Genomic DNA, 19,796 nt, shown 5'->3' on the forward strand with positions numbered 1-19,796 from the left:
CCAAGACTTGGAAAATAACAGCTAGGAAGTAATGGTGGTGGCCATACTGCACGCGTACTTACAAACGGCATGAATCAGGGGCTCTGACTTTAAGGGTACCTGAGCGACAGGTACAAAAGAGGAAAAGCAAAAAGAATACAGACGAGGAGTCCCAGGTATGAGGAACACGCCAAGAACCGAAACCACACAGATCCGGACCGTGAGAATAAGGCGAGCAGCATCCCCTCCGCGGGACCAGAAAGGTAAACTCTTTATATGTGTCGTCTTGTGTCTAAGCGGGCTATACTTTTTAATAAAATAAAACCTCTTGTGTTACTTTAAAGATATCATTTAGGCATCTAGGGGTGATTTGGAAGAAAAACTCAGTGCACGGAGGGCCCTGGACGAAGGTACCATCAGGATGACGTTCATCCCTAAAAAGTTTGAGACTTGTCACAAACGACTGCAGAGATCGTGTACCCGCGTTTGGCACAGCCCTGGGCACCCCGGCCTGTAGGCCCACAGGCCAGACGCCGTCCGTGCTCAAGGCCATGCCTCCTGGGCTGAGTGGTGGGTAGGTGCCAGCGGGCTCCGGAGCCGTGGACCGGGCCACCAATGACGGTGTCAGCGCCTGTCATTGACAAGCCTCCCCAAATCTCAAGGCCCAGTCACCTCTGTGCCCCAAGGGCCTAGTGTGGGGCCAGGACTGTGGTTGGCTAAGTGTTCCTACATCTGGGACAGCCGCTTGTAGCATCTCCCCGACGCCAAGCACAGCGAGGTGGGGGCGGGGGGTGTAAAGCGAGGCGTCCAGGCCCTGTGTACTGTGGCGGGACAGTCGCTGGCTGCAGCTTGCTGTGGTTGCTCCCTCTCCAGCCCCCGGCCCGGCCCTGCCCGGGCACCCACCGCCCACCCCGCAGACACACAGAAGCCAGAGCCAGTGCAGTTGGCGGGTTTCGCGTGGTTCCTGCCGCGTGTCTGGGGCCCGGAAACCGGCACGCGTGGCCAGGCCCGTGGCGGCCATCAAAACAACAGGGCTTTCTTCTTGAGGTCGTTCCTCTTCCAGAGGGCCAGGCGGTCAAACTCCTCCATGTTCATCCCGAACACCTCTTGGAACTCCTCCGGAGACAAGTGCCTCTTCAAACGAAAAGGAAAACCCAGAGGGAGCAGTTAGCAACTTCACGACGCACGCACGGGACGCAGGGCCAGTGGCTGGACGGGGCAGCCGCGTCGGGCTCGCCCGGGCCTCCTGTCCCCAGATTCCCTCTGTGTCCCCATCCCTCCCACGATGCCACTGCCAGAACGGAGCCCGGAGGAAAGGGGCCTCGGTGATGCCTACACACGCGCCTCCCACTGCAGACCGAGGTCAGAAGCACGCCCCGGACGAGGACTCCGCCCGCCCGGGGACATCTGAGCGCGCGGCAGGCGTGCCACGTGCGCACGCGATTTCACGGCATGTTCCCGGCGCCGCCTGCGAGCAGGGGGCGGATGGCTGGCTGTGCGCCCGCTGCACGGACGGGGAAGCCGAGGCGTGGAGAGAGAGCAGGGAAGCCAGCCCGGGTTCCTGCTCCCCCAGCCTCTGCCGTGAGATCGGCAGCGAGCTCCCTGTCCAGGCCCCGCTCCCCGTCTCCGGGCACACGGAGGGGCTGCACGGCGTGGGGGCAAGGGCACCAGCAGCACAGCCTCCGGGACGCTGGGTGAGCTGGCCAGCCCCCTGGAGACTTGGTCTGCTCTCCTGGGTCTTGGGGGGTGGGGCGCTGCCCTGGTGCCCCCACCCAGAGTTGTGGGGATGAATGAGTCAGTACAGGTCAGCACTCAGGACTGAGCCTGCCACGGACAGGGCCAGTGGGTGTCGGCCCCCTAGGGTCAGAGTGACCTCAGGGGAGTGTCCCCTGCCCGAGCTCTAGCCCCCCCGTGCTCATGTCTGCTTCCGTTGTCCATACATCTGTCTTTGTTCAATAGGCTCTGAGAAAAGGAAGTTCGGGGTGGTCTCCAGCAGGGGCTGGGGGAGGGAGGGGCCAGGCTCTGTGTCCAGAGGGCTGGCTCGAATGCCCCCGTGCCCCAACTTAAACATGTGGCTCTGTGCAGCTGTGTGGAAAACAGTCTGACAATCCCTCCATACGTTTCACAGGCCCCCAAAGAATTGAAAACAGGGGCTCAGATAGACACTCGTACACCCACGGTCCCAGCAGCACTATCCACAAAGGCCAAAACATGGACACAGCCCAACTGTCCATCAGAGAACAGTGGACAGAGCCAACGCGGTCCGCCCACATGCTACGATGCTGCTCGGTGACGTTCTGACACCTGCCACGACGTGGGTGACACCTGGGAACACCGGGCAGCGTGGAAGAAGGTGGACACAAAGGGCCACGTGTTGTGATCCCGTCCCAGCCGAGTGAGGTGGGACAGCCAGGACCACACAGCTTGAGCCAGAACACCCGGGACGGGCCAAAACGGACCCAAACCGGACCCAAACCGGATTGGCGGTTGCCAGGGCTGGGGTAGGGAGAGGGGCAAGGAATGATGCCTACTGGGTGTGGGGTCTCCTTTGGGGAGAGGAGAATGTTCCGGAACCAGGTAGAGCTGCTGGTTGCACAATGCCGTGAACTGCTAAGTGCCACGGGGCTGTACACTTTAAAATGGTTAAAACGATGGTGAATTTTTATGTGAATTTTACAATTAAAAAAATACTAATTCTTACACCAAAAAAGTGTGGTTTCCTCAACTTTAAAACAAAAGTACTCATACTAAAGTTCGTTGCGATGATCGGGAGAGAAAATGTGTGTGGAGACATTTGGTAAACTGTGAAAAGCATAAACATCAATCATTACCATTTGCAGCTTTCACGAAAATCGCTGAATCCATGTGGCACGCGCTGGGTTTGGAGCTCAGTTGCTGGCACGATCTGGAGGAGAACCCCCCGCCCCCAATCTTGTACTGAGTCACAGAAGTCCCTCCTAACTGAATCTGGGCCTGGAGTCCTCAGCGTACACACACACACACACACACATTCACAGACACACACAAGGAAAGACACGCACAGAGAAACAGACACATGCACAGTCACACACACCCCACCATGCCAGGCTCTGCCAGGAAGGGGCCATCATCAGCCGCTTGCTGCTATCTTGAGCTTGCAAACAGGAAGAGAAGCCTGGGACTTGCCAGAAGTGAATATTTGCACGGTGTTGAAACTGGGGTTTCTTAGTGGCTGAGCAGGCCACACCCAGTCCACAGAGACTCTGAATTGTGGTTTTAGACACAGCGCCCGCGTCCAGGTACCAAGTCACGATCTCCCCAACTACCGTGAGACGGTCCAGGTGCGGAAAAGGAGGAAAGGAGTATCCTTCCCACTATCGTTCTGCAATCCGGGGTGTCCGAAACGCCCCAGAGACACAGGTCCCGGGGGTGGGCTGGGGAGGGCATCAGGTATGAGCAAGAGAAAGGCCATCTCCGGTGCCTGAAAATAGCCAGAAACTGACCCATCCTCTGGAAGGCGAAAGGACCAGGCCTTCGAAGAAAGTCGAGGCTGGCTCTCTCCTCTTCTGCTCCTTGTGGGGTCTGCTCTGCTCAGGGCTGAGGCCAGCCCCAAGCCAGCCCCCAGCCCCGAAACCCTCAGCATTCCTCACCCTGCTGATGGGGGTGGTCCCACACCTGCCCTGACCTGGTCCCACATTCCTCCTAGGAAGGTGTGTAGGGTCAGGAGGGAGGGAGGGGTGGCCACATGGGGTCCCAGCTGAGTTCTCAGCCCTGCAGGCCTGTCACATTTACCTGGGGTGCTTGTCAGGTCTGACAATTGCTGGGCCTCCCCAAAACCTACCAAGGCAGGCATAGTGGGGACAGGGCCCAGGAGCCTGTGCTTGTCCCATGCCTCCCGGAGCAGCTGGCGGCAGCTGGCGAAGGGAAAGTCCTGGGGGTGAGCAGGGTCCCTGCCCTCTGGGTCCCAGTCCCATCTCCTCATCTGCAGAGTAAGAACAGCGCCTGACTGCCTGGGGGCTCTGCAGGGCCGGGGAGGGGGGTCAGTGAGGAATGACAGGGAGGGGTCTGTTCACCCCTCCCAGCTCCAGCTGTGTGGTCCTGGCCGGCCCACTTCACTTGGCTGAGAAACCAACGCCGCCTCCTCCTCGGTGAGAGGGGTTGAGGCCTGCTTGTGGCAGTGGGGAAATCGTGTTCCAGACAAGGTGATGTGGCACTGTCCTCTCCCCACCTCCACCCGGGGCTCTTTTTACTGTCACGTCCTTGCCATAGCGGGCAGGGCAGCATGGGGCTCGCCGGCCAAGCAGGCCCTGGGGCTGCATCCTGCCATGCCCCAGTACCGAATCTCTGACTCAGCCGCCTGTGCAGCCACCACCACAGTCTATGCCGTCTATCGGCTTCTCATCAGACCGGTCGGACGAGCTTAAACAAAGGAGGTCCTGTCTAACTGTGGGGTCCTTCCTTTCCAGGCACATTCCACAGACTTGCGTCCCACTGCTTGAGCAAACTCAGGTGTGCGGCCAGCCTCAGGGGCTGGCGAGGCCGCTTGAGAAACCACAGACACTAAAACCGCAGACGCCACTGCCAGCAGCCGCTCCCGCCCCCGCAGTCGGCCCTGCCTGCGCCCCCCACACTCGCTGAGTCTGGGGTGTTAAGGAGGACCCTCAAGAGGGTCACGGGGACACCTTTGCTCTCTGCAGTGGGGCACACGCTACCCCAGGGGTTGCTGTGACGGTGATCTGTAGACGTAGCCCACATCTACAGTTGTCAGCTTTAAGCAAAGATGGCACTCCAGCACGGGGTGGGCCTCGTCCAATCCACTGGAGGCCTTAAGAACAAGCCACGAGGCTTCTGGAGAAGAAGAAATTCTCCCTCAGTGTCGCTCCTGCCCGGACTTCCATCTGCCGGCCTGTCCTAAATTTCAGACTTGCCAGCATCCACAGTTCTGTGAGCCAATCGTAAGAGAAAGTCCTTAATATGCGTCTGTGTCTCTCCATATCTGTCCGTCTGTGTGTCTACCTGGCTGTCTCCTGTTGGTTCGTGTCGAGTGCTTAGATCAGCCTGCGGCACAGTCAACAAGGACACGTACTTGTCAAACAAAGCCACCCTGAAAAAGCCTCCAACCTCCTACTCTGGGCATCCAGAAGGGAGCCCCAATTTCCTCCCGGAGGCCGAGCCTCGTGGCTGACGCTGCCACCACCATTCACACGTGGCCACCAGGCCGAATAGCCTGAGTTCCCCGGGCCGAGCCTGGGGAGCTAGCGCGTCAACCATCCTCGGAGTCTGGGCTTGTCCTGCCCCACCAAGGGAACGTCACTCACCCACCACCCTATCCCGACGGCCTGGAGTGACGCCAGGCACGTCCCCGCCTCTCCCAACGCCCTTGTCATCACCAAGTCCCGCCGCCTGACCTTCCCAAGTACTGCCCGACCGCACCTCCTTCTCACCTGGGCAGGCCGCCGCCCTGTCCAAGATGCCATCGTCTCCTGCTCGGACAACCCAGTCCCTCCCAAGCAGCCTCCCTGCATCCACACAGCGAATCCAGCCCAAACAATGCAGCCCTACGTGTCGTTTTAAATCACACACCGAATGATTTCGTCCCCAACTGAAAAGCCGCTGCTCTTAGGCCAAACGCAAACTGCTCAGCACGGCCCAGGGCTGCGAGGTGTGGCCCCTCCTGGCCATCGCCCCCCTCAAGCTCAGCGCCCGGGGCCTTCCCTCACCCTCTCACACAGCCCAGGCTCCCTCCTGCCCGGGGCCTTTGCACGCCCTGTGCGGTCCTCCCCCTGCCTGCCGTCCCTCTGCTTACACGTGGGCAGGCACGCCGACCACACCCAGCGAACCCATTTTTAACTGCTCGCAGGCTGGCCTTTCTCTCCCTTGAGGGCCCTCATCTCGGTGAATGATTATACACGCTCGTTTGGGTCACCAGTTGATTGACGCCCGTCTCCCCGTCAGACTGAGTCTGTGAGGGTGGTGCTCCTGCTGGTTTGCTCACCCTGCATCCCAGGAGCCAGCACAGTGCCTGGCACCACTCACCCAGCCCCTGGAGGCCCGGCTAGGCACTTCGGCAGTAGCGCGCATGACATGCCTTGGCCGTTGGACAGGACAGTCCTCCTTCCAGGGCCTGACCCTACAGAGGTGCGCGGGGCACACCAGCTGTCCGCCCGAAACATCCTCTCCTCTTGCCGGGCACACAGCCAACCCGGCCTGCCTTGCCCGCGGCCCTGTCATGTGACTGAGCTCAGCCCGTGGGGCGCCTGTGGAACACAGACGCGGGACCACCACGCAGCCGTGCAAAGGGATGGGCAGAGCCACACAAACTGGTGCCGACAACGGTCACGTCGAATTTAAAAGAACTAGGTAGACGTCCAGCTTATCCAACATAGGAGTCAGTGTCACGGAGGGGTTTGTGCAGGAAGCAATTTCCGGAAGTGTGACTTGGTGGGGGAATTCCACGGGGTGTTTATACTCTTCTTTGTATTTTTCCAGAGATTTAGAAGAGTTATGAATTGTTTTTTATATTAAAAATAAATCTCTCTCCCCCGAAATGAAAGGGGAGGGCCCCTCCTCTCCCGCTAGGTCCTGGCCCCTCCTGAGCCCCTCCTGGCTCGCATCCCAGCCCCAAGCCCTGAAGAATGTGGGAGGGGCCCCCGCTGTGGTCACATTTCCAGGTCGCCTCCCGGCTTGGCAGAGGAGAGGGTGAGGCTGATGACAGACAGACGCGCCCCTGGGCGTGTGCCTGGAGAGCTGAGTGATGAAGCCCATTTGCAGCCCACAGTTTTTTCAAAGGAAATACATTAACCGCTTCGTATTTTGCACCTTTCTGTGCTATAGCAAACAAAGGGGGGATGAGCATCATCTGAAGTGCACCCAGTCCCAAGGGGAAGCGGCTCTGGGCCCCAAGGCCATTGCTGTGCCCCGGCCACCAGCCCGTTCTGAGCTCGACTCTGGGAGGAAGGTGACTAGTCCACAGGGCATGTCCCACCCCACTGAGGAACAAAGCCACACCTAGAGGCAGGTCCTGACCCGGAGCCACCCAGCCAGAAGCGGCCCATTGCACAGCGGTGGCGTTTGGACTGGGGACAGGACCACGAGGGACGAGGACGCTACCGCGGCAGGAGCGAGAGTGCCCCTGAGGGGTCCCGGGCCGCTCCGTGCACCCTGCCCTCCGGGCGCCTCCCCGTGCCAGCTCCCTCTCCCCGGGACTCCCACGCAAGCCTCCCAGCACAACCCGCAGGACCCCGCCACGCCTTTGCTGACGGGTCCTCTGGCCTCAAAGACCGTGCCATGCTCTCCCTTCTCTGCTGGTGACAGTCCCGTCCCACCTCCAAGGGCCATCTCAGCACCTTCTCCTGAGCTCTGACTGCGGCTGTACCGGCTGGACACAGTATGCCTCCCATGCCCCCGGCACCTACTGTGTGCCCAGCCCTGGGCGCCCGGATAGGGCAGGGCGGCCCCAGGCTTTCAGAGCCTGCAGACCCCCCACTCCCAGCAAAACCGTCAATAAAAAGCAGCAAAGCATCCCTGACAGCTCAGGAGGTGAACGTGGCTGGATGCCTGCGTCCTAGGAAGACCGTGAGGTTCGGTGGTGCCTGTGCTCAGCAGAGTTAGCTCCTCCCGTTAACGCAGGCAGGAGGCGAGAGGGTTCAAGGGCCCGCCGAGCCACAATCAGAGACGCAGCGCGCTGGCCAGCCGGGCGGCCAGGCCGGGAGGAGTCTGCAGAGCGAAGGGAGGTCTCTGCGGGCATCGCTGACAGCCCATGCCCCACACCTGTGCAGGGGAACCAGGGACCACGAGCCAGTCACTCCCCGTGGCTAAAACCGTGCGGAACCTGTGGACTAAAGGCCGGAGCGGCCAGCGGGCCTTTCGCTCTCCGTGTCCTACGGACTCCTCGCCTCCCTCGCTGTGTGTCCACGTCAAAGGAAATCGGAACTAAAGAGTGACAGACTGAACTCCACCAACACCCCCGGCCCCTCTCAGCGTCCCTCTCCCTCTCTGCCTGAGAGGAGACCGCGCTCTGTGGAGCGTGACCCCTTTTCTAATGAAGTCTCCTGACTCTGACCGTGGCGGGCGTGTTGACTTCTCTCCACACTCTCCGCCAAAGGCCCCTCTTCTCCCTGGGCAGGGCCTGGTCTCCCCCTGACTCGGGGACATCTGCCCTGTCCTGCATCGCAATCAACAATATTCTCCAAATACCCACGCCGCGCCGACTCTCTGTGGGGGCTTCGAACGCCCTCGGTTGACCCTTGGACGACGCGGGTTTGGGCAGGGGCACGCGCATGCGGTTGGTCCTGTAACCCCGGGTCTCACATCCTTGGACTCGCCCACCCCTGATGGAAAATCGATGGAAAATCGATGGAAAGCGGCACTTTCGGTCTCGGTGGGGAAGGTCCCCTCCCCCCACGCTGTTGGAAGGTCAAGTGTCCTCGCTGTGAGTCACCCCTCGAGCCCGGACCCGAGCAGCCGTGGCCCCTTTGCACAGCCGTCTTTGTTGGGCATACAAGTGCCACAGCCACGTTCTCCAGCCTCTGAGACGACGTGGGTCCTCGAGGCCATGCCCTGGCTGTGCTGCCACCATCCCCAGCGGGGACACTCGGAGTGACCAGTGTTGGCACCTGCACGGCGTCACTTGCCCCACCCCCCCCATCCCTTACCTCCAGTCTCGTCCGGTCCACATCTTTGGGCAGTTTCACGCGAATCCGGTTGGTGACGATGAGGGCGTCATAGGGGTAGATCTGTGGGGGGAGGAACCATGGGTTCACCCCAGGAAGCGGGTGCAGGCTGGGGCGGCTGCCCCAAGCCCCAGCCAGGGGAAAGGCACACACTCGCGTCTGCATCTGACACACACATTTCACAGGAAAAGCACAACAAAAGGAACTTTTAACCTGGGCAGGTGGAGCGCAGGCGGCGGCGATGCGGGCGGCGGCCTCTCTTACCTTGTACTCTGCAAGAGAGAGCAGAGCACAGGTGAGCGCGCGGCCTCGCGCCCAAGGAGGAAGCAGCCCGGTCTGGGGACGCGCCCACCCCCCGCAGTCGGCGGCCACCCCGTCCCCCCCGCAGCTGGGCCACGCCGGCCGCCCCGTCCCCCCCGTGGCGGCTGCTTTGGAGCCACGGAGGGAGGGGGTGCTCCGAGGGTCTCAGCGAGAAACCAGAGCAGGAGGCATGGTCAGGAGGCTGGAGCCAGACTGGGAGCTGGGCGTGGCACTGTGTCCCTGTGGCACTGTGTCCCTGTGGCACTCTGTCCCTGTGTCCCGTGGTATCCACGCGGCCCCGGGAAAGCAGCCTGCCTCAGTTTACCTCCCTGTAAAGTGGGCATTCTGGGAAGACATTTGGGGGTGCTGTGGAGACAGCCTCGCGGGGGCCTAACCGCCCCCTGGCCTCTTGCGTCTGACCTTCTTAATCCTTTAGTTCTTGCTTTTACATCACTGAGCTTCGCACACTAGTGTTTCAAGAGTTTTCCCCACAGACTAAAAGCGTCTCGGTACAAAATAGCATCGTGTGGCTAGAGGGACTCCGCGAGCCCACGGGACCCACAGAAGCAGAAACTCTAGAACCCGGACGGCAAGACTAGCTCCGGAGAGAGTCCCTGTCAGGGGCCCAGGCGAACGGGGGTGGGTCCCTGAATTCCTCAGTGTGCCAAGCAGGATGCTGGACGTGCCAGCTCTGAGCCCGGGGACTTGGAGAACCACTTAGGGGGAGTGGGCTGCGGCACCCCCATCCTCTGCCCTCCAGTGCAAACCAGCCCACAAGAGCAAGGGCCCCGTCATCCTGGGGGTGTCGGGGGTGAGTGAGCACTGTGCGGGCCGGAGCCGGCTCGGCTGGCAGAGGACTCCATCAGGCGCCTGCCACGTGACCAACAGGCAGCTCTCCTGGTTGACATCCGCACTGTGAGCGAGGGTAGAAGAATCTGACCCAGCTTTGTTCGGCTTGGACCTGGGGGCTTTCACGGTGACTGCCTCCCTCAGTGCCACAGTGGGGGTTGCCTGCACCCTGGCATGGGACAATCACTCCCATGCAGAGCTCTCTCTCCAAGTGACCAGAGTGACGACGTCAGGACAGGCGCTGATAGAGAGAGTGCCTCAGGCAGCGTCAGAACGGGGGCACACTGCTTCTTAACTGGAAGGGGCTGGCGGTGAGCACCCCCCAACGATGCTTGGAGCCCTCTGCCAGCTGGCCCTGGAGGGGGTCATTTCAGAATGAGCCTTGTTGGGAACGTGTTAGTGACCCCTGCCCGAGCCAGAGACCACAGGGGGCCCTGCTCCTTGTACCTCGAGTGCCCCAGCTGGCATCCGGGTCTGCTCCACAAGGGGCCAGATTGGCATTCTGGAAGAGAAAGAGAGGGCAGGCAGTCCCACCTGGGTCCTCGAAGCCAGGGTGGGGGTGTCGGACCACCGCGCCTCGAGACGCTGGCTCTGGAAGGGGTGTGCTGTCCTCACACCGGACAGGTGTACTGCCCCGCCTCTCGGGCCTCCGCTGACCCTGCCTGTCCAGGCAACTCCTCCCAACCAGCTAAAGGTGGCTCCCCGGAGCCCGGTCCCTGGGCTCTGCAGCCAGCATGGACGCCGGCGGGCGCCTTGCTAGGTGCAGGGCTCCAGCATGTGTGGAGGCTGTCCCCCGGGACCCCGCTCCCCTGCTGTGCCACGTGCTCAGTGGCCGCCGTCTGAACAGCCCCCGGCGCAGAGCCTGGTGTGTCGCGAGCACTCCGTACAGAGTGGCTATCAGTGAGGATACTCGGGGGGCGGCATGCCGAGGGGACGCGGACCTGGGCCCCCACCCCGTCCACGGCGCCTCCCCCGCCCGTCCACGGCGTCACTGGCAAGCTTTGCCGTTTCGCTGCATCTCGGCCGTGAACGTCTGGAACTCTCTTCTGCACACCCGTAAATGTCACCCTGCAGCCCCTACAGAGGGTCCCCACCCCGCACGCATGCGCCGGGCCCTGCGGGGGCTGCTCTGTCCTCTGCTGTCCAATCAACCTGCCCCTGGCGGTCCCACCGGGAGCCAAGCCCTGTCGCGGCCTGGCGTCCACTGCCCGCGGTGGACTGAGCCCGTATCCCCCGCACCTGTACAGGTCTGGCACGGGGCCACGCTCTCGGCCAGCATGTCTGGGCACAAGGGTTCGATTTCAAAGAGCATTCTGCAGGCAAAGGGGGGACATTCTTCCTGTCGCAGGAGAAAGCGCTTTCGGCTCTGACTCACTGCAGGAGGTGGTAAGTGGGAGCCAGTCACGGCCCAGAGAGTGTGGGCGGGAAAGACCCCAGGAAAAGGCCAGGCCGAAGTCCTCGTCCCTAACAGGGGACACTGAGGCGGTGTAGGGTGAGCACCTAAGTGCAGGGTTGGAGCTGGCCTTAGTTTAGACATTCGATATTCTGTTCATCACGGATTTTTTTGCATTCGTTTGGTTTTTAAGAATCACTGCATTCAAACGTCATTTACCTTGATTGCTGAGTCTTTTGGTGAGTGCCCCTCTCGCCTCACCCAGTGCCCCCAGCCAGACGTCTGCCCCGCGCAGTGCCCCCCGTGGCCCTTCGCCTCCTCCACGGCGTCGCATGCCTCTCCTCAGTTTCGACACAGAACGGGTCCCTACGTTGACAGCTGTCTGGTCAGGGAACGCTCTCCCGCATAACTCTGGGTGAACCTGCCTGCCACTGTCCTTCCCGCTGTCCGTGCCACCTAAGAGAAATGCTGCCCCCCAGGGCCCGCTGTCCTGCAGCACGGGGCCATCTGAACTCCCTGGCCACCACCACCGCCCGGGGCAGACGGGAACCCACGTCCTAGCGGCAAAGCCCGCCTCCTCTGCTCTGCCTGGCTCTGAGAGAGACCGAGCCTCCGAGGAGGGAGGGTGGGAACCGGCCAGGTGAGGGGGCGGGGCACCGGGTCAGCCCAGGGCAGCGACAGAGCCGTCTCTTGGTCTTCTAGATGCCAAATGGGACTGGGATCTCGGGACCTTGGGCTGCTGCTCTATGTGTGGGCTAGCAAGAGAGCCAAGTGGCCAGGGGAACCCCACAAACATCTATCTCCCCACAAAGGCGGCACACGGGCAAATCCCTGGCGAAGACCCCTGCGGCTCTCAGCAGAGGACCAGGGAATGTAAAAGCGACGTATTATTCACCTCTCCCACTTGTTTGGTCATCGTGTGCCAGCTGCTCTGCAGACACATTCGCTCATCTGCACCGCAACCCCGGGGGATGGGCGTGATCGCCGTTTTAGCGTGAGGCTCAGAGAGGGTAAGCAGCGCACCCAACATCACACAGCGAACCCACGGAGCTCTGAAGAATTGAGCCCCCCGTCTTCCTTTTCAAATATGACACTGGAATGGCTCATGGTAGAGTGAAATCGTGGCCCTTCACCGCTGGCCATGGCTTTTCTCGCTAACGCTCAGGCTGGACTGGGCCGCTTCACTCAGCGGCCTCTGACCCAGAAGGAAGAAGAAGTCGGGCCCTGCCCGTATGATAATCACTCATGCGGGACCCACGCCATAGCACTTACGAGGTTTCACGGCCATAATGTAATCTGCCCTCAAACAATCTTAGGAGATAAGGATAATTTTTTTTTAAGACTAGGAAATGGAGACTTGGAAGCTCTATGTAACCTGCCCAAACGCAAACCCCGCCAGAGGCAGAGCTGGGATTGGGACTCAGGGCTGTCTGGTGCGGATGCATCACAGTTAGGAAACGTCAGACTTCTTTAATTCGTTAAGGGTTCCCTTGCGGCCACACACGGGAACATTTTTCTGAATGCTTCACGGACGTGTGAGAATCTAATTCAAACGACGTACGTTTTTCTTGTACGCCTATTAGAGGGAGTTTTCTGTGTGCGCCATTCGATTGCTGTTTATTATTTTTTCTCTAGATCCATACGTCTGATTTCAAAAGAGTCGTATTCAAACTGCCTACCACGCCTGCTATCGCAAGCAATTGACCTGTGTTCTATCAAGCGTGGCGCCTTTAAATTTAGGAGTCTGTACCTGCTCTATGAACTGTGTCACCGTGAACTAGTGTCCCCTCTTTAGATTAACTCTAATCTGTCTTCTGGCAGGAGACATCGGTCTGTTCGTATTTAGCATCAGGGTTTTTTAGGGTGGGGCTCCTTCCGGGGGCCCCGACCAGGATCTGTCAGCGGTCAGTGGTCATCCTCTTAAAAACAGACCAGGTGGCACATGTTGGGGTCAACGCTGCCCTGTCCCCCGGAAAGCCCGCAGCAGGCAGCTACTCCCCCGCTTCCCCCACAGAGAGCTGTGAGCATCGACCAGGGGCGGGCTCTGTGCGGGGCCGGCTGGCGGGGCCGGCTGGCGGGGCTCCGGGACACGTGGTGCTGGCCCCATGTCCCTCTCACACTGAGACCTGGCAAGACGTCTGCCCCCCCGGGAAACGGTGTCCTTCCTTCCTTCTGCGAGACAACGAGACCCGCACAACCGCCCGTCCGCTCAGCGGCCTGACCAGGAGGAAGCTCGGCTTCCATGCGTCCTGTTGTTTCCGACCTATTTCCTCCCACAGTTCCCTGCTCTCCTCCCTGTGGCTCTCAGTGCGTTTTAGGTCACACCGATTCTGTGTTTTTACTTTAGGCTGCCAAGAACCCTTTCTGGGAGTAAAAACTAGCCAAGAAACCACCTAATAAGTGACCTGGGAGCACGGCAGGCCATCAACAGTGGGGGGAGGGCAGGCAGTCTTTGGGGACCTTCGGGGCGAAGGGTGGCAGTCCATGTGCCGGGCACGCCTGCCCTGGAAAAGGCGGGCCCCCCTCGAAAGATTATCTGACCCCACGGAGAAACGGGCATTAAGTCACCGAGGGTCATTGAAAGAGCAGGAAAAAAAAAAGAGAGAACGTGAGCCGGGAGGGAAGATCCCGCAGCAGGCGACCGGTACTGCCCGCCAAGCCCCGCACAGGCGCCTGGAAAGCCGAGTCCCCTGTGCCCGCCATGCCACCAAGGCCTCCCCACATGTGTGCAGAAGGACCCAGGGCTTCCCAGCACTGTCTCCGCAGGCCGAACACGCTGCGGCTCCTGCTCCGAGTCGGGGAACAGCTGTGCCAGGTGAGCGGAGGACATTCCGGGGCTGTGGGCGTCCGTGGACGTCTGTCCTGCTTCCCATGCCCCCCGCTTCCCATGCAGAACACAGACGGTGGAGAAACCCCGAAACATGCAGAGGCGTGCTGCTTGTGCGTCCCCGATGCGGCCGTCTGGGGACGGATGGGAGGAGCGTTAGTGGGATGGGGGGCGGGGGTCGCATGCGGAGGCGCCGGGGGAAGCCAGGGACTGTGAGAGGGCGCCTGCAGCTCTGCTGACCCGTCCTTAGCCGGGTCCCTGTGGTCTGGCCCCGGGCTACGAGGTCCTCGGGCGGAGCTGGGGGCCGTTCCCCGCGTTACGCACTTACTGCCGAAACCACCTCTGTGCAACAGACCGGGGATTCGGCTTTGCGTGGCTTCTCTTGAGGGCGAATTGCCTCGCTTTTTGGACAAACTTCCCCCATGGGAAGAGGCCGCCTGGCGATGGCTTCCTGTGTGTGTGTGGGGAGGGGGCTCTGGGGCCGTCAGCCCTCCCTGCCCAAGGGATCCTTGCTGGAACCCTAGCAAGGCTGCGGGCAAAGGGACAGACTATCTGGGCTCCCATTTGGCTGCCCCGAGACTGAGAAGCACTGGGGGGTGGGGCAGGGACAGGGTCCAGCCAGCCTTCAGCTGGGAGCCGCCAGAGAAGCCAACACCCCTGGACTCTACTGATGACCACAGGCGCTGAGGGGAGACGGTGGTGGCCATGACCGTGGGCGCCAACGGCGCCAGGCTGGTGACGACGGCGAGGGGCCAGTGTCATCCCAGGGCAGGAAGTAGGCCCTCGGCTCACATTTGGAGGGCCGTCCTGGGCTCCAGGTCATAGGGGGAGGGGCCGCCACGGGGGTCTGATCACTCTGGGTGGCCCCATCTCCCTGCCCTCACGCATGGGGAGGTCTCCCAGGGGCTGGGGACCGAGGGGAGGAAGGGGTGTCGCCCGGTTCTATCTGGCCTGGTCTGGAGAAGCAGCAGTGTGGCCCCAGGTGGAGCGCCTGGCAGAGGCAGGCGGGTGTTGCCGGCACCCCTCCTGCTGTGTGTCAGGCTATGGGGGGTGAGGGGGGCTGGCGGGGGAGTACACCGTGTACCCTGCTGTGTGGCAGGCTGGGGTGAGGGATGGTTAATACGCTCGGTACCCTCCGCTGTGCATCAAGCCCCCCGGGACGGTTAGTGCACCGGGCTGGGGAGGGGTGAGGTACCTACCCGGTGGTCCAAGCCATTCCTTCCGTGTCCTGGGAGAGGGTCGGATTTGGAATAGGGGAACCCTGAAACAGACACAGCACAGCTGTCACACGCACAGCGGCCTTGGCCGGGCACGGGAGGAACGCTCGGCCCCGGCCTGCAGGCTTGGCAGTGGAGAGCGAGGGCCCCTTCGGTCACGCCCTGCCTCAGCTGTGACCTCTGTCCCCAGGACCCGAGGAAGGCATCAGGGAGGGAGGACGTCCTCCAGCCTGCCCATGACACCATGGAGCTTGACCCCAACCTGGAGGGTGCCTGTGTTCTGAGAGCCAGGGGTGAGGCTGTGCCACCCCATGGCCCATGGAGGCCCGTCACCAACCAAAGGTGGCCTGGAGACCATTCCGTCGTTTTAAAAGTCTTGAGCTGTTTGCAGTTGGGGGATTTCACATTAAAATCCTAATTCCCAGCTTCCCTTGAAATGAAAAAGGGCTGGCCTGGGACACGGGGCCCTGGATCCCTGTGGGAAGCCGGCATCTGATCCACCTGTCGTCCACACCCAGGCTGGCCTGGGACCAGGCGTTACCCAGCCAACCCCTTCGGTGCCTGGTCTGGGGAGAGCAGAGTGGGAGGTCTCGGCAGCTCCCTCGTGGCTCAGCGGTGGGGGTGGGATCCTTCGTGGAAGGGTGAACGAGCGGCTAGGCCTGGCTCCCCAGAGAGGCAGGGTGCCCCCACCCCAGGAAGCGCCTTCAGGAGGCCTGTCCCAAACTGTCCATGCGCCCATGCAGAGCCCAGCCCACATCTGCTTCATCTGGGGGTCCCTGCCCCCAGCACGGGGCTGGCGCCCAGCAGCTCACACAGACCCCCGGGGCCAAACGCCAGCACCCGCTCCTGGAAGCGCCGGGCTGCTCGTGAGGGTTCAGCAGGGATGGCGGGTGACATCCCTCGGCGTTCACAAGGTGGGTGCTGTGCACGGAGCCCACCCACCCATCTGAGCCAAGGACGTTGGCCCAGGGCCCTTCATTTGCAGGGAACCTCCCGAGCTCAGTGAGGACAGAGAAGAAATTCTACGTCTGGAGGAAATGCCTCAGCTGGGGAACCTGTCTCGGGGACCATTCCCCCCCAGCCCCCCGCCACGGAGGCCCGTGGGAAGGTTCCGGATGCGGTTCAGGAAGGGCCTTTTGCAACATCGAGGGCAGGGTTCTCCAACTTCTTTTAGCAGAGGACCCCTCCTGTCCCATGAAATCTCATGTGAAGTCCGGGACAGACAAGGGATGACGTGGGACAGGCGCTCGGGGCCACACCTGCTGGGCAGCCCCTCCCAAGGCCGCACCGGGAAATGACCCCACCCACTCTTCCCATGTCACAGAACTGACCCCCTGACATGGAGGGACAGCCAGGCCAGCCAGCCCTGGGATGCGAGACGAGGCGTCCTGCCTTCCGGTCCTGCGGCCCCTACGGGACACGCCTGCTTCCTACGGCACACGGCCGGGACACTCGGGACGCGAGGCCGTCGGGTTGAGGATCTGAAGGTCATCTGGCCGAGCAGCTTATCAGCCAGAGATGCTACAGCAGGGGTTCCCCCAGCGGGTGCCTGGGGCAGCGGCGTCCACCTCACCTGGGGACTTGTCAGAAGGGCAAATTCTCGGGCTGCACCCACAGGCACTGAGTCGCCTGGGCGGCTTCTAAACCCCCGGCGCCCTGCTCGCAACACCTACCACCTTCCACGAGGCGGACAAACCTACGTCCGAGGCGGCCGCTTTGCCCTCATGACGCTTCGACTACAATCGTCTCGGGTGCTCCTTCTCCCGAGCCTGAGCGCCCACGTCCGGTGGTGCTGCGTTTGCTTCGACCGTGATTTGGGCGCGTCATGAAGAGAAGGGTCGCCCGTTCCGGTCACCGGATTTCACCCACGCCGACGTCGCGCCCTGCGCAGTTCCGTGCCTTCCTTCCTGCTCCCATTTCCTTCTTCCTTCAGCCAAATTTGCTACTGAAAAACTCTCACTTTTCCTTTGAGAACGTCTTCCTTCTCCATTCGTCCTCGGAGGACATTTTTGCCCGACACAGAGTCCACACTCACGGCAACTTTCCGGCGGCACATGGAAAGCCTGGAGCCGCGCGCTGCCCGCTGCCTCCGTGGTTTCTGAGGAGAAATCGGCCGTCATTGCTGTGGGGTTCCCCTGAGCAAAGCCATCCTGTTCTGCTTCCGAGAATTTCTTTCTCTGTTTCGATTTTAGAAGTTTAAGTATGATGCGATTTAAAGTGGATGGCTTACAATTTATCCTATTTAAGGTTCGCTTAGTTTCTTGAACCTGTAGCTTTATGTCTTTTGCCAAATTTGGTAAGTTTTGAGCCATTATTTCTCTGAATATACTTGCTCAGACGCATTCTCGTCTTCCCTCCTTCTGGGACTCCCATGATGCAGACGCTGTCCCACGGGCTCCGAGGCTCTGTTCATTTTTTTTTCCTGATTTTTTCTCTCTGAAGTTCAGATGAACAGATTCTCTGCGGTCACAGTCTCGCCTGTTACTGACCCATCCAGTGAATTTTTTCCCTTGGTGAGTTTATTTTCCAGTTCTATAATTTCCATTTGATCCTGTTTTATAACATATGCGTTTGGTGAGATTCCCCCCCATTCGTCTCAAGAGTATTTGTAATTGTTTGCTGAAGCATTTTTGTGATGGTCGCCTTCGACATCCTTAGATTCGTACCTGCAGCATCTAGTTCTTCTCGGTGTTTATCTGTCGTCTTTTCTCGTTCCCGTGGTGACCTCCGCAGTTCTCGGTGGGACGATGACAGTGTTGTTCCTGGACGTTCTGGATATCATGCCGGGAGCCCTGGATGGGAGGCAACTGCCGGCTTCCACTTCATCGGGCTGTCGCCCTGTCTGGGCGTGGCAGGTCGGGCCTGGCTTATCACGAGCTGCGGTTCAGGTGACGATTCTTCAGAATGCTTGTCCAAGTGGTCTTCCGGTCCGCCTGGTGTTGCTGGTTCTGACCACCCGGGCAGGAAAATGTGCTCTCTGGTTTTTCTCACGCCCACTGGGCACTAAAAAGGACCCGAGGATGCGGTCCCCATCTCAGCCCCAAGCAGGCCCTGGGCAGGGGTGGGTGGTAGGCGAAGATGAGCATGTCCCATCAAACGTGGGATTCCAGAAGCTGTAACAAATGCCAAAGCCACAGGCAGGGCTGGGGCACAGTGGCCCACGCTGGGACCACCCGTCCACGCTGGCTCGAGTCTCACCCTGACCTCCAAGCGTAGCACCCTTTCTGGCAATCGCTGAGTTCTCTGGGTCCCCACTGGCCAGGGGCTTTGTGTGACGCTGGCACACCTCTGACCACCCAGAGGGGGACATGGAACCTCAAAAGAGAGGACAGGACCCGATGGGTTAGGAAGGCGGGGCCCAGAGCAACAGCAGGTCCATCCGTGGGGTCCAGGCCAGGGTGGGGGATGGGGGGTGCACATCGCCTTGTGTTCTGCGGGCGAGTCTTGTCCTATAAGGCTCCAGACCCTCTTCTCGTGACAAAAATCCAACACCTTCCCTTTCCTGCATGGAAATCACTAAGCATCGGTCACACAGCCCGCCACGCACGTAGACCGGAGAATCGCCCTGTGTGCGTGGGACGGAGGGCGCCCACGTCTGTCACAATGCGTGCGCAGCAGCACGAGGCCGTCTTCGGGGCGGCGGCGGTGCTGGCCCAGGGCCCTGCCACAGGGGAGCGGGAGGCCACCCCGGTCTGTCGCTGCTGCTCATTCGTCCAACCGCCTCCCTGCTGGGGGACGGGACTGGGCCGTATTCACCGCCATCTCCCCACTGCCCGGCACCATGTCCAGCGCTTAGTAGGTGCTGGATCACCGTTGGTAGAGGGGGGGCCTGGATGAATGAATGACGAACGCAGCCCCCGGCGAGATGTGCTGCTGGTGTTGGCAGGGGCACGAGAGCGTGACCACCCCCAGGAGCCCGCGGAGGACCCGGGCAGGCGGCGGCGGGGTCCCCTCGGCGTCCCGGCCCCTCCCCGCTCCCTCGCCGCCACAGAGCGGGTGCTCAGGAAACAGCCGTGGAATTGAATACATCTCAACTCAACCAATATTTATTGGGCGCCTGCCGTGCTGAGCGTCACAGCGCTGCCTTCCCTGGGTGTAGTGCAGATGGATGTCCCTGGGGATGCAGGTGGCCGTGCCTTGCTGTGTGCAGACCAACTGCTTGCAAATGGAACCGGTGTTGACAGACTCACATGTGGGAGCTCAAAGGAACCCCGAGAAAAGCGGTGGCTAACCCAGCCCACCCGCGTTTCTCGAGAGGCTGGCAAAGCGCAAGGCGCGCCCGATCCCGGCACGGCCAGCAGCCCGGGTCCCCGCTGCTGCCTCTGTGCACACTGGGAGGCAAAGCAGTGTCACCAGGACAGACGTAAAGGCACAACCGCAGTGGCGAGACACAGCGGGCTTCCCGCTCAGAGCACCGTGTCGGGACAACAGTAGGAAGCGAAGAGATGACAAAATCATGATCACTGTCATCAGAAGCAAGTGCCAGTGTGGAGGACACACATGCACATGCACACACAGAAACACACAACATGCCCACACACACAATACGCACAGACACACAACATGCACAGACACACAAC

General features: G+C 60.9%; 1 protein-coding gene across 2 annotated transcripts in view; it reads right to left on the reverse strand.

The window, feature by feature from the left end:
* Positions 1–227: 227 nt before the first annotated feature.
* The window catches only part of ABLIM2 (actin binding LIM protein family member 2), a 48,421-nt gene continuing 28,852 nt past the window's right edge, over positions 228–19,796 (reverse strand). The window contains exons 12-16 of one of the 2 annotated variants that reach the window (XM_039838038.1): positions 15,199–15,260; positions 10,227–10,281; positions 8,844–8,902; positions 8,613–8,693; positions 228–1,113 (exon numbers count right to left, since the gene is read on the reverse strand). In XM_039838038.1, the coding sequence (XP_039693972.1) occupies positions 1,000–1,113; positions 8,613–8,693; positions 8,844–8,902; positions 10,227–10,281; positions 15,199–15,260 (371 nt within the window). In that variant the 3' untranslated portion in view covers positions 228–999. The remainder of the gene's footprint in view (positions 1,114–8,612; positions 8,694–8,843; positions 8,903–10,226; positions 10,282–15,198; positions 15,261–19,796) is intronic. The other variant, XM_039838039.1, reaches the window with a different exon arrangement.

The sequence above is a fragment of the Pteropus medius genome, unplaced genomic scaffold (assembly GCF_902729225.1).
Source record: "Pteropus medius unplaced genomic scaffold, Ma_sr-lr_union100, whole genome shotgun sequence".
NCBI classification, from domain to species: domain Eukaryota; kingdom Metazoa; phylum Chordata; class Mammalia; order Chiroptera; family Pteropodidae; genus Pteropus; species Pteropus medius.